The sequence below is a fragment of the Mesoplodon bidens genome (genome assembly GCF_964165515.1).
Source record: "Mesoplodon bidens genome assembly, chromosome: 9".
Lineage (NCBI taxonomy): Eukaryota > Metazoa > Chordata > Mammalia > Artiodactyla > Ziphiidae > Mesoplodon > Mesoplodon bidens.
In genome coordinates this window covers 61,608,880-61,622,708 of record NC_138166.1, presented here as the reverse complement: position 1 = coordinate 61,622,708, position 13,829 = coordinate 61,608,880, and the positions used below count along the sequence as shown (strand labels likewise).

General features: G+C 36.3%; 1 protein-coding gene across 1 annotated transcript in view; it reads right to left on the bottom strand.

The window, feature by feature from the left end:
• The window catches only part of ITPRID1 (ITPR interacting domain containing 1), a 100,537-nt gene that overhangs the window by 58,518 nt on the left and 28,190 nt on the right, over window positions 1-13,829 (bottom strand). Inside the window, 2 exon segments of the mRNA XM_081244330.1 lie at window positions 12,298-12,341; window positions 12,665-12,716. Coding sequence (XP_081100456.1) covers window positions 12,298-12,341; window positions 12,665-12,716 — 96 coding nt within the window.

The following is a 13,829-nucleotide window of genomic DNA, read 5'->3' as shown; positions in this document are numbered from 1 at the left end:
ACAGAGAAACACATAGCAGATGAAGGAGCAAGGCAAAAACCCACCAGACCAAACAAATGAAGAGGAAATAGGCACTCTACCTGAAAAAGAATTCAGAATAATGATAGTAAAGATGATCCAAAACCTTGGAAATAGAATGGAGAAAATACAAGAAATGTTTAACAAGGACCTAGAAGAACTAAAGAGCAAACAAACAGTGATGAACAACACAATAAATGAAATTAAAAATTCTCTAGAAGGGATCAATAGCAGAATAACTGAGGCAGAAGAACGGATAAGTGACCTGGAAGATAAAATAGTGGAAATAACTACTGCAGAGCAGAATAAAGAAAAAAGAATGAAAAGAATTGAGGACAAGTCTCAGAGACCTCTGGGATAACATTAAAGGCACCAATATTCGAATTATAGGGGTTGCAGAAGAAGAAGAAAAAAAGAAAGGGACTGAGAAAATATTTGAAGAGATTATAGTTGAAAACATCCCTAATACGGGAAAGGAAATAGTTAATCAAGTCCAGGAAGCACAGAGAGTCCCATACAGGATAAATCCAAGGAGAAACACGCAAAGACACATACTAATCAAACTATCAAAAATTAAATACAAAGAACAAATATTAAAAGCAGCAGGGGAAAAACAACAAATAACACATAAGGGAATCCCCATAAGGTTAGCAGCTGATCTTTCAGCAGAAATTCTGCAAGCCAGAAGGGACTGGCAGGACATATTTAAAGTGATGAAGGAGAAAACCTTACAAACAAGATGACTCTACCCACCAAGGATCTCATTCAGATTTGATGGAGAAATTAAAACCTTTACAGACAAGCAAAAGCTAAAAGAATTCAGCACCACCAAACCAGCTTTACAACAAATGCTAAAGGAACTTCTCTAGGCAGGGAACACAAGAGAAGGAAAAGACCTACAATAATAAACTCAAAACAATTAAGAAAATGGTAATAGCAGCATACATACCGATAATTACCTTAAATGTAAATGTATTAAATGCCTCAAACAAAAGACACAGACTGGCTGAATGGATACAAAAACAACACCTGTATATATGCTGTCTACAAGAGACCCACTTTGGACCTAGGGACACATACAGACTGAAAGTAAGGGGATGGAAAAAGATATTCCATGCAAATGGAAATCAAAAGAAAGCTGGAGCAGCAATTCTCATATCAGACATAATAGACTTTAAAACAAAGGCTATTACAAGAGACAAAGAAGGACACTACATAATGATCAAGAGATCGATCCAAGAAGAAGATATAATAATTGTAAATATTTATGCACCCAACATAGGAGCACCTCAATACATAAGGCAAATGCTAACAGCCATAAAAGGGGAAACTGACAGTAACACAATATTGTAGGGGACTTTAACACTCCACTTTCACCAAGGACAGATCATCCAAAATGAAAATAAATAAGGAAACGTAAGTTTTAAATGATACATTAAACAAAATGGACTTAATTGATATTTATAGGACATTCCACCCCAAAACAACAGAATACACATTCTTCTCAAGTGCTCATGGAACATTCTTCAGGATAGATCATATCTTGGGTCACAGATAAAGCCTTGGTAAATTTAAGAAAACTGAAATCTTATCAAGTATCTTTTCCGATAAAACACTATGAGACTAGATATCAATTACAGGAAAAAATCTGTAAGAAATACAAACACAGGGAGGCTACACAACACACTACTTAATAACCAAGAGATCACTGAAGAAATCAAAGAGGAAATCAAAAAATGCTTAGAAACAAATGACAAAGATAACACGATGACCCAAAACCTATGGGATGCAGCAAAAGCAGTTCTAAGAGCGAAGTTTATAGCAATACAATCCTACCTTAAGAAACAAGAAACATCTCAAATAAACAACCTAACCTTATACCTGAAGCAAATAGAGAAAGAAGAACAAAAAACCCCAAAGTTAGCAGAAGGAAAGAAATCATAAAGATGAGATCAGAAATAAGTGAAAAAGAAATGAAGGAAACGATAGCAAAGATCAATAAAACTAAAAGCTGGTTCTTTGAGAAGATAAACAAAATTGATAAACCATTAGCCAGACTTATCAAGAGAAAAAGGGAGAAGACTCAAATCAATAGAATTAAAAATGAAAAAGGAGAAGTAACAACTGACACTGCAGAAATACAAAGGATCATGAGAGATTACGACAAGCAATGATATGCCAATAAAATGGACAACCTGGAAGAAATGCACAAATTCTTATAAAAGCACAACCTCCAAGACTGAACCAGGAAGAAATAGAAAATAGGAACAGACCAATCACAAGCACTGAAATTGAAACTGTGATTAAAAATCTTACAACAAACAAAAGCCATGACCAGATGGCTTCACAGGCGAATTCTATCAAACATTTAGAGAAGAGCTAATGCCTAGCCTTCTCAAACTCTTCCAAAATATAGCAGAGGGAGGAACACTCCCAAACTCATTCTACGAGGCCACCATCACTCTGATACCAAAACCAGACAAAGATGTCACAAAGAAAGAAAACTACAGGCCAATATCACTGACGAACATAGATGCAAAAATCCTCAACAAAATACTAGCAAACAGAATCCAACAGCACGTTAAAAGTATCATACACTATGATCAAGTGGGGTTTAGCCCAGGAATGCAAGGATTCTTCGATATACGCAAATCAATCAACGTGATACACCATATTAACAAATTGAAGGAGAAAAACCATATGATAATCTCAATAGATGCAGAGAAAGCTTTTGACAAAATTCAACACCTATTTATGATAAAAACCCTCCAGAAAGTAGGCATAGAGGGAACTTTCCTCAACATAGTAAAGACCATATATGACAAACCCACAACCAACATCGTCCTCAATGGTGAAAAACTGAAACCATTTCCACTAAGATCAGGAACAAGACAAGGTTGCCCACTCTCACCACTCTTATTCAACATAGTTTTGGAAGTTTGAGCCACAGCAATCAGAGAAGAAAAGAAAATAAAAGGAATCCAAATTAGAAAAGAAGAAGTAAAGCTGTCACTGTTTGCAGATGACATGATACTATACATAGAGAATCCTAAAGATGCTACCAGAAAACTATTAGAGCTAATCAACGAATTTGGTAAAGTAGCAGGATACAAAATTAATGCACAGAAATCTCTTGCATTCCTATACATTAATGATAAAAAATCTGAAAGTGAAATTAAGAAAACACTCCCATTAACCACTGCAACAAAAAGAATAAAATATCTAGGAATAAACCTACTGAGGAGACAAAAGACCTGTATGCAGAAAATTATAAGACACTGATGAAAGAAATTAAAGGTGATATAAATAGATGGAGAGATATACCATGTTCTTGAATTGGAAGAATCAACATTGTGAAAATGACTCTACTACCCAAAGCAACCTACAGATTCAATGCAATCCCTATCAAATTACCACTGGCATTTTTCATGGAACTAGAACAAAAAATTTCACAATTTGTATGGAAACACAAAAGACCCCGAATAGCCAAAGCAATCTTGAGAAAGAAAAACGGAGCTGGAGGAATCAGGCTCCCTGACTTCAGGCTATACTACAAAGCTACAGTAATCAAGACAGTATGGTACTGGCACAGAAACAGAAATATAGATCAATGGAACAGGATAGAAAGCCCAGAGATAAATCCAAGCACATATGGTCACCTTATCTTTGATAAAGGAGGCAAGAATATACAGTGGAGAAAAGACAGCCTCTTCAATAAGTGGTGCTGGGAAAACTGGACAGCTACATGTAAAAGAATGAAATTAGAAAACTCCCTAACACCGTACAGAAAAATAAACTCAAGATGGATTAAAGACCTAAATGTAAGACGGGGCACTGTAAAACTCTTAGAGGAAAACATAGGCAGAACACCCTATGACATAAATCACCACAGATCCTTTTTGACCCACCTCCTAGAGAAATGGAAATAAAAACAAAAATAAACAAATGGGACCTAATGAAACTTAAAAAGCTTTTGCACAGCAAAGGAAACCATAAACAAGACCAAAAGACAACCCTCAGAATGGGAGAAAGTATGTGCAAATGAAGCAACTGACAAAGGATTAATCTCCAAAATTTACAAGCAGCTCATGCAGCTCAATATCAAAAAACCAAACAACCCAATCCAAAAATGGGCAGAAGACCTAAATAGACATTTCTCCACAGAAGATATACAGATTGCCAACAAACACATGAAAGAATGTTCCACATCATTAATCATTAGAGAAATGCAAGTCAAAACTACAATGAGGTATCATCTCACACCGGTCAGAATGGTCATCATCAGAGGGTGTGAAGAAAAGGGAACCCTCTTGCACTGTTGGTGGGAATGTAAATTGATAACAGCCATTATGGAGAACAGTATGGAGGTTCTGTAAAAAACTAAAAATAGAACTACCATACAACCCAGCAATCCCACTACTGGGCATATACCCTGAGAAAACCATAATTCAAAAAGAGTCATGTACCAAAATGTTCATTGCAGGTCTATTTACAATAGCCAGGACATGGAAGCAATCTAAGTGTCCATCAACAGATGAATGGATAAAGATGATGTGGCACATATATACAATGGAATATTACTCAGCCATAAAAAGGAATGAAACTGAGTTATGTGTAATGAGGTGGATGGACCTAGAGACTGTCATTCAGAGTGAAATAAGTCAGAAAGAGAAAAACAAATATCGTATGTTAACACATATATATGGAATCTAGGAAAAAAAAAGATCATGAAGAACCTAGGGGCAAGATGGGAATAAAGATGCAGACCTACTAGAGAATGGACTTGAGGATACGGGGAGGGGGAAGTGTAAGCTGGGACAAAATGAGACAGTGGCATGGACATATATACACTACCAAACATAAAATAGCTAGTGGGAAGCAGCTGCGTAGCACAGGGAGATCAGCTCGGTGCTTTGTGACCACGTAGAGGGGTGGGATAGGGAGGGTGGGAGGGAGGGAGATGCAAGAGGGAAGAGATATGCATAACTATTTCACTTTGTTATAAAGCAGAAACTAACACACCATTGTAAAGCAATTATACTCCAATAAAGATGTTAAAAAAAAAAGAAAAGAAAAAATGATGCTTAGGGAGTGATGAAACATGAATTGTCCATATGTTGACACCCAGGGGAATCTGTTGGAGTAGAAGCAGTGACAATGGAAATGAACTCATTCATGAAAACGTGTGAGGCATCTTCTGATGAATCCCAGAAATACTTATGGGCGATGCTTTGCAATAGACCCTGTGTCACCAAGACGGAGGCAATAATCTATCAAATTTGGGGTACTAATTTCATTATTATTTAATTTTTACCCAGATGTGTATATTGAAGAATACTTGCATCCCTCAGATATATCCCACTTGATTATGGTGTATGATCCTTTTAATGTGTTGTTGGATTCTGTTTGCTAGTATTTTTTTGAGCATTTTTGCATCTATATTCATCAGTAATATTGGTCTGTGATTTTCTTTTTTTTTGTAGTATCTTTGTCTGGTTTTAGTATCAGGGTGATGGTGGCCTCATAGAATGAGTTTGGGAGTGTTCCTTCCTCTGCAATTTTTTGGAAGAGTTTGAGAAGAATGGGTGTTAGCTCTTCTCTAAATGTTTGATAGAATTCACCGGTGGAGCCATCTGGTCCTGGACTTTTGTTTGTTGGAAGATTTTTAATCATAGTTTCAATTTTTTTACTTGTGATTGGTCTGTTAATATTTTCTATTTTTTCCTGATTCAGTCTTGGAAGGTTATACCTTTTTAAGAATTTGTCCATTTTTTCCAAATTGTCCATTTTATTGGCATAGAGTTGCTTGTAGTAGTCTCTTAGGATGCTTTGTACTTCTACTTCTGTGGTGTCTGTTGTAACTTCTCCTTTTTCATTTCTAATTTTATTGATTTGAGTCCTTTCCCTTTTTTCTTCATCAGTCTAGCTAATGGTTTATCCATTTTGTTTATCTTCTCAAAGAACCAGTTTTTAGTTTTATTGATCTTTGCTATTGTTTGTTTCTATTTCATTTATTTCTGCTCTGATCTTGATGATTTCTTTCCTCCTGCTAACTCTGGGTTTTGTTTGTTCTTCTTTCTCTAGTTCCTTTAGGTGTAATGTTAGATTGTTTTTTTGAGATTTTTCTTGTTTCTTGAGGTAGGCTTGTATAGCTATAAACTTCCCTCTTAGAACTGCTTTTGCTGCATCCCATAGGTTTTGGATTGTCGTGTTTTCATTGTCATTTGTCTCTAGGTATTTTTTTGATTTCCTCTTTGATTTCTTCAGTGATCTCTTGGTTATTTAGTAATGTATTGTTTAGCCTCCATGTGTTTGTGTTCTTCCCTTTTTTATTCCCTGTAATTCATTTCTAATCTCATAGCATTGTGGTTAGAAAAGATGTTTGATATGATTTCAATTTTCTTAAATTTACTGAGGCTTGATTTGTGACCCAAGATGTGACCTATCCTGGGGAATGTTCTGTGTGCACTTGAGAAGAAAGTATAATCTGCTGTTTTTGGGTGGAATGTCCTATAAATATCAATTAAATCTGTCTGGTCCATTGTGTCATTTAATGCTTGTGTTTCCTTATTAATTTTCTGTTTGGATGACCTGTACATTGGTGTGAGGTATTAAAGCCCCCCAATATTATTGTGTTACTGTCAATTTCCTCTTTTAGAGCTGTTAGCAGTTGCGTTACGTATTGAGGTGCTCCTATGTTGGGTGCATATATATTTATAATTGTTATATCTTCTTCTTGGATTGATCCCTTAATCATTACGTAGTGTCCTTCCTTGTCTCTTGTACCATTCTTTATTTTAAAGTCTAATTTATCTGATATGAGAATTGCTACTCCAGCTTTCTTTTGATTTCCATTTGCATGGAATATCTTTTTCCATCTCCTCACTTTCAGTCTGTATGTGTCCCTAGGTCTGAAGTGGGTTTCTTGTAGACAGCATATATATGGGTCTTGTTTTTGTATCCATTCAGCAAGCCTGTGTCTTTTGGTTGGAGCATTTAATCCATTCACGTTTAAGGTGATTATTGATATGTATGTTCCTATGACCATTTTCTTAATTGTTTTGGGTTTGTTTTGTAGGTCCTTTTCCTCTCTTGTGTTTCCCACTTAGAGAAGTTCCTTTAGCATTTGTTGTAGAGCTGGTTTGGTAGTGCTGAATTCTCTTAGCTTTTGCTTGTCTGTAAAGCTTTGATTTCTCCATTGAATCTGAATGAGATCCTTGCTGGGTAGAGTAATCTTGGCTGTAGGTTCTTCTCTTTCATCGCTTTAAATATATCATGTCACTCCCTTCTGGCTTGTAGAGTTTCTGCTGAGAAATCAGCTGTTAACCTTATGGGAGTTCCCTTGTATGTTATTTGTCATTTTTCCCTTGCTGCTTTCAATAATTTTTCTCTGTCTTTAATTTTTGCCAATTTGATTACTATGTGTCTCGGCGTGCTTTTCCTTGGGTTTATTCTGTATGGGACTCTCTGTGCTTCCTGGACTTGGGTGGCTATTTCCTTTTCCACGTTAGGGAAGTTTTCTACTATAATTTCTTCAAATATTTTCTCAGGTCCTTTCTCTTTCTTGTCTCATTCTGGGACCCCTATAATGTGAATGTTGTTGCGTTTAATGTTGTCCCAGTGGTGTCTTAGGCTGTCCTCCTTTCTTTTTATTCTTCTTCCTTTATTCTGTTCCACAGCAGTAAATTCCACCATTCTGTCTTCCAGTTCACTTATCCATTCTTCTGCCTCAGTTATTCTGCTATTGATTCCTTCTAGTGTATTTTTCATTTCAGTTATTGTATTGTTCATCTCTGTTTGTTTGTTCTTTAATTCTTGTAGATCTTTGTTAAACATTTCTTGCATCTTCTCGATCTTTGCCTCCGTTCTTTTTCTGAGGTCCTGGAGCTTCTTCCCTATCGTTGTTCTGAATTCTCTTTCTGGAAGATTGCCTATGTCCATTTCATTTAGTTGATTTTTGGGGGTTTTATCTTGTTCCTTCATCTGGTACATAGCCCTCTGCCTTTTCATCTTGTCTATCTTTCTGTGAATCTGTGAATGTGGTTTTTGTTCCACAGGCTGCAGGATTGTAGTACTTCTTGCTTCTGCTTTCTGCCCTCTCTACAATTATTTTTAATTAATAATATTTAAATCTTCTTTATGTACCTCAAGTGTAAATGAAATAAGGTTTTATCAATACAAAAAAAACCCTTAAATGGAAGTGTCCCTTTTTGCCATCCAAGCTTGGCTCACACAAATAAGGAAAAGCTAGGGATAAAATTAATGGCCATGGATTTACACCAGTATGCAGTATATTGGTTTCTGGTAAAAAAAAAAAAGCATGAACTTTGAAATCAAACGGAATTCAAATCATGTGTCCACGGCTTTGGCTTTATGTGGTTTTAGGTAAATCTCTTAACTTTACCAAGTCTCTGTTTTTTCAATATTTAATGAGGTTAATCAATCACCTTGCTTGAGAAATACTTCACAGTATTTTTTAAATATGCAACAGGCACTCAATATATGATAATTACTAATTATTACTAATTATAATTTTGAGTCTGAAATGTATAGGGATCAGAAACCTAGTGAACCTCAGGAAAAAAAACAATAACCATGGAATTTTCTAACTCTTAAACACTAGTATCTCACTCATGTCGATTTTCCAAGCGTTTAGTTTCTCATAATTTAAAATTTCTGGAGTTAAGGTAGAATGGGCTTCTTATGACTTTCTAGAAAACTAATTTGATGCATCTTTTTTATTTTAAGATCCAGATGTGGCCATTTTTCATTTCTACGGATACTTGACTGACATTTAAAAAATTAGCGTTGTCCTACTTCAAAACATTTAAATTCAAGAGGACTGAGTTATGACTGTAAAATCTGGTGCACAAGAGTCAGAAGACCTGGAGGGAGAAGTAGATGCTAGTGAACTGACCAACATTGTTCATGCTTTGACTTTTCTAGCAGGGACACTGATGCAGAGCTTTCCTCCCAGGATACTTCCAGGAGTGTCCATGCATAACACGGATAGTAAATTATACTATAGTCCTCTAGAGAGAAAACGTGGCTGCAGAGTCAGATAGACTCATGTTCAAATCTCAACTCACTTATCTACTAACTGGGTTACTTTGGGCAAGTTACTTAACCTTTCTGAGTCTCATTTTCCTCTTTGAAAAAGTTAATAATGATAATATCCACCTCAGAAGATGGTTCTGGTAAATGAGATAATATACACAGAAAGTACCTAGGCTGTGTGCTCTCCACATGTACTAATTTCATTCCCCTCTGGGAGCTCTACCTATCATAATGGTGGTGAACAAGATAGGCCAACCAGATTCCAGTTTAATAAAAATTAGACTTTAAAAAAAATTAGACTTTAGGTAGCTGCAGAGCAGCATGAAAGCCAAAAAATCAACATTAGAAGCCAAGACCTGACCGTGGCCATCTCAAGACATAGGAGGAAATCAGCAGTAGGGCCACTGAAGCCTTATTCCACCTCTTCATTTTATTTGAGGTCCACTAGAATGCTTTCCATGGGAGGTACTGGGTCACCTGGAAGATGAGCAGGCACTTGGATCTTGTTACTACTTTAATGTATAAAGCCTCAGAATGATCACTGAGGGAAACCAGCCTCAGAGTGGTTTCTACTTGTTGTCAGTTCAGTAGTATCCCCCTCAAATTTCATTTCAGTATCTGAAATTTCATATCAGAATGTATCCTTTATCTGGAAATAGGGTCTCTGCAGATATAATTAGTAAAGGTGAGGTCATACTGGATAAGGGTGAGCCATAAATCCTAAAGCCAATGACTGGGGTCCTTAAGAGAATAGAGAAGACTCACAGGGAAAAGACAGCCATGTGAAAACAGAAGCAGAGCATGCAATGATGTAGCTACCAGTCAAGGAATGCCAGGGTTTGATGGGAACCACAAGAAGGAGGCCAGGAAGGATTCTTCCCTTAGAACCTTCAGAGAGAGAATAACCTTGCTGACACTTTTTTTTTGTTGTTCTTTTAAGGTTTTATTCTCTCCATTTTTCCCTTTACTTATACTACAGACAGCATTTAAAATCTTGTTGCCATAGTGACTGATATTAAAGCACATACAAGAGAATCAAACCTGAAACTCTAAGAAAATATACTTGAAATAAAAGAAAAATCACTACAGTGAAACATACTTATATATAATAATTTCCCACCTGACACTGTATTATTTTTCTTCCCTTAGAAGATATAATGATTGATTGAACTATATAGTGCCCCCAAAAGGTTGCAGGATTTAAAGAACTTTAAAATGTTTCCTTAAAAGAGAACCTTGCTGACACTCTGATTTCAGACTTTCAGCCTTCAGAACTGTGAGAAAACAAATTTCTGATTTAAGCCACCAAGTTTGTGGTAATTGGTTATGGCTTACCTAGGAACGAATGCACCACTCTACATCATACTGAGATTGTGGGAGCTTTTACAGGATTTTCCCTCTAGCAGAGACTACTTTTCTTTCTCTTCTTCAGTTCCTTTTGTTTCACCACAGTTTTCTCTCTGACACACCTCTCATGACCTTCAGGTCTCCAGTTTCTTCTACTACTGTTATAGTTTCCACTTCCTGGTGTGGTCCTTGGCTTCCCTAAACTCAGGGTGCCTTGAGCTCATTGCAGCAAAACCAGCACACAGAGGGGCTGAGAGAATGCCCAGCCACAGGTCCCTCCACACACCTCCAACCAGCTGTAACTAAAAATAGTGGCACTTGATCACCCACATTCTCCACCTGCAAACACAGATGAACACCAGCCTTGCTACCACACAGGTTACTGAGTTTAAAATATGATAGATGAGGAAGGGCCTTGTAAAAGTGAAGGCTCAATTAAACTTGTAAGAAGCTATTCCATTATTATTAAAAACTTCGCTAAAGACAAAGGACCTGGCAAATAGAAACTGCGCATGTCTGATCTCAGAGTCATCTTGTTACCCTTCTCTCCTCCAACTCTTCACCTCACGCTTTTACTTCATTGACTTGATTCAAAGGAGGAAGGGCCATGATTTGTCTTAATTTCTGGGAAGTGAAGCTTTTAATATAGTTACTGACAACCCCAGAACTGGTGCCAGACCTCCTACTATAACCTGGGCAAGATGAAGTATCAGAGGGATATTAAATGCTGGCTATATTTCTTAACTTCCTGCCTTTTCATGAGACTAAACTGTCAGGAACAAAGGTACTTAAATTCAATTTATTGGCAAACATCTTCGAGATTTTTGGCATCATGGAACTTTTATATTAAAAAAAATAAAGAATCTTGGCAAAGGAGGAAATTTGAACGATATACCTAGATTTTTAAAGTAAAAATTCCTAAATTTAAACTGGTTTGTAGCCAATGGTCAATCTTAATTTAAGTGGCAGCGAAGGAAGTGAAGTAATTAAAACCAGCCAAGTAAGTAGCAATTAGACTAATAATTTTCCCTCTAATCATTAAACTCCTTATTTATGTTATTTTTACATGCATTATTTAGGGCATTACATCAATTTTAAAACACACTGTTTTCACATTTTAACATCTATGAAATCAGGATGTGTCTAGTAGTCAATGTTGCCTACTATAATGCCTAGTTATAATTGACAGGGATGACAAGGATGGCTGCTTTATTTTCCTATTGGAGTGGTACTTAAAATGTGGGTGTATTTTATGATTGAGGAGGCTTACATTCTATGAAATACCGTATTTGATTTAATGAAGATGTAAACTGTGAGACCTGTAGTTAAATTTCTTTTTCTTCTTGTAATGTTCTTATCAAATCTCAATGTAACAAATGTGATATATTTTCTGCTTTGGAAATACATATTTGTACTGTTTGCTATAGAATTCAGTCATCTGTTGTTTTTGAGAACAAATGCATCATTAGAAAGAGACAATATAATTTTAAGACTGAAGAATAGAAAGAAACTAGATTTAGAAATAAAAGTACAATACAGTGTGAGGAAAAATTAAACAATTTCATTTTCATTTCTGTAATTACATCCTTGCAAAATGTCTTCACAGACCCAGTGAGTTTTCTGTTAGAGTCTGAGCTAATGATATGGCAAGAGTCCTTGTTTCTAGCCCCCAACTTGCTGCTGGATAACACCTATCCTTTCTGAGCTTGCCTTAAGTATTAAAGAAAGTGAACTGAATGGTTTCTGAGATTTTTTTTCCATTTCTAGGAACCTCTGATAATTCTCATTTTTAAAAGATTTATTCACACAAACATTTTAATACATCTCCTACTCAGGTCCACAAAGCATAACTGCTTCTGGGTTCTCTGGTCTTACCAATGTTGTTGATGACTGGCTGAAGGTTTTCATTTGCAGAGACACTATAAAGAAACAAAAGTATTGTGAGTCAAACAATGTGTGTAAATAAATTATGCTAAATTGCTCCTTAATTAAACAGAGTTATGCAGTTAGGCTTTATTACAAGAGGACTTTTGGAAACCAATGAACAGCTGGGGACTGAAATAATATTATTCTATTTTGTACTTCTAAACCGATATATAACTTTTGCAATAACAGAGTAATCCTTCAAACACCCAGTTAAAATGAAAATCCCTACATGTCACACCTGTCTCAGAAGAATTACCCATAATGTTTTCATGGATCTTTGCAAGAAGGATGGGTAAGGGCATAAAGAAACACTTACAAGAATTCAGAGTCCAGCCAGTGTTGAATACTTTCTTGTTTGGAATCTTCTACTAATGAGAAACAGACCAGTCAGTCAAAGCATAACCAGCTAAAGTGATCTCACCCTGTTATTCAGCCACCACCCAATAGGTCTGTTTCCTAGTATTTAGTCACATGCTTCTATAAGCATATTCATTTTTTCCCCAAGGCAAAACTTCCGGTTTTCCATAATCAGCTTTTCCTGAAAATGAAGTGTAAACTTGCCAAAAGACTAACTTAAAAAAAAAAAGAGAGAGAGAAAGAAAAAAATGTGAAAAGGAAAAAAATCACCAAAGAGCAAGAGATGTTAGAATAATTTTTAAATTACCTGGTGTGAATACAAAGGGTAAAAAAGCATAGGAGACTTTTGTCTTTCTCTTGTTGGATATAAATCTCATGGAGCCTCTCCTTACTGAATCACATTTACATGAGGCAGCTAGCCAGTGATGTTCATTTGCAAGGAGTTCTCTGCCAGGTTAGAAACCAAATTTGCATTCATTCCAGGGGCAAATTGCACTACAGTCCCAGAATTGCCAAAGGCACCCTGTGTTAAAAAGGCATCTAGTCTTTTAAGGTGGATCTTTATCACTGGCTCAACAAATAGTCAACAGGCAAAAAGGAAAGGATATAAAAGTAGTTTTCCTGTAAATATTTGTTTCCATTCTGGTTGGTTACAGGTTACTCTGGGCTTATTTTCTTTGACTTTATCCTACGAAGCAGTGAGGTACCTGAATTACCCCCTCACAAGGTGTCTGGTGAACCAAAAAGGCCAAGTGGACATGGGAGGTGCTTAGTCTTCAACTGAGGTACTGTGAAGGGATAGAATAAATTGGTGGTGGGCAAAGAAGAAAAGCCATCAAACAGTTACATCATAAAAAATCAAACAAACAAAAAATCACAGTGAAGGGAGAAGTGTTTTCTTACTTATTACTCTTTAAACAATTAAAATTATTATCAACACCTTGTGCAAGATCCAGCAAATAAAAGCCTTTCAATAAAATGTTTGATGTCCTACAAGAAGCTTCATGTCTCTGGCATGGACTCCACATAGCTTTATGATCCTGGGGACTTAGGATGAGGGGATCTTGGAGTGGAAAGGAAGCAGAGTTCATTCGTTAGTTGGTCTGTTTCCATCAAGAAGGTCT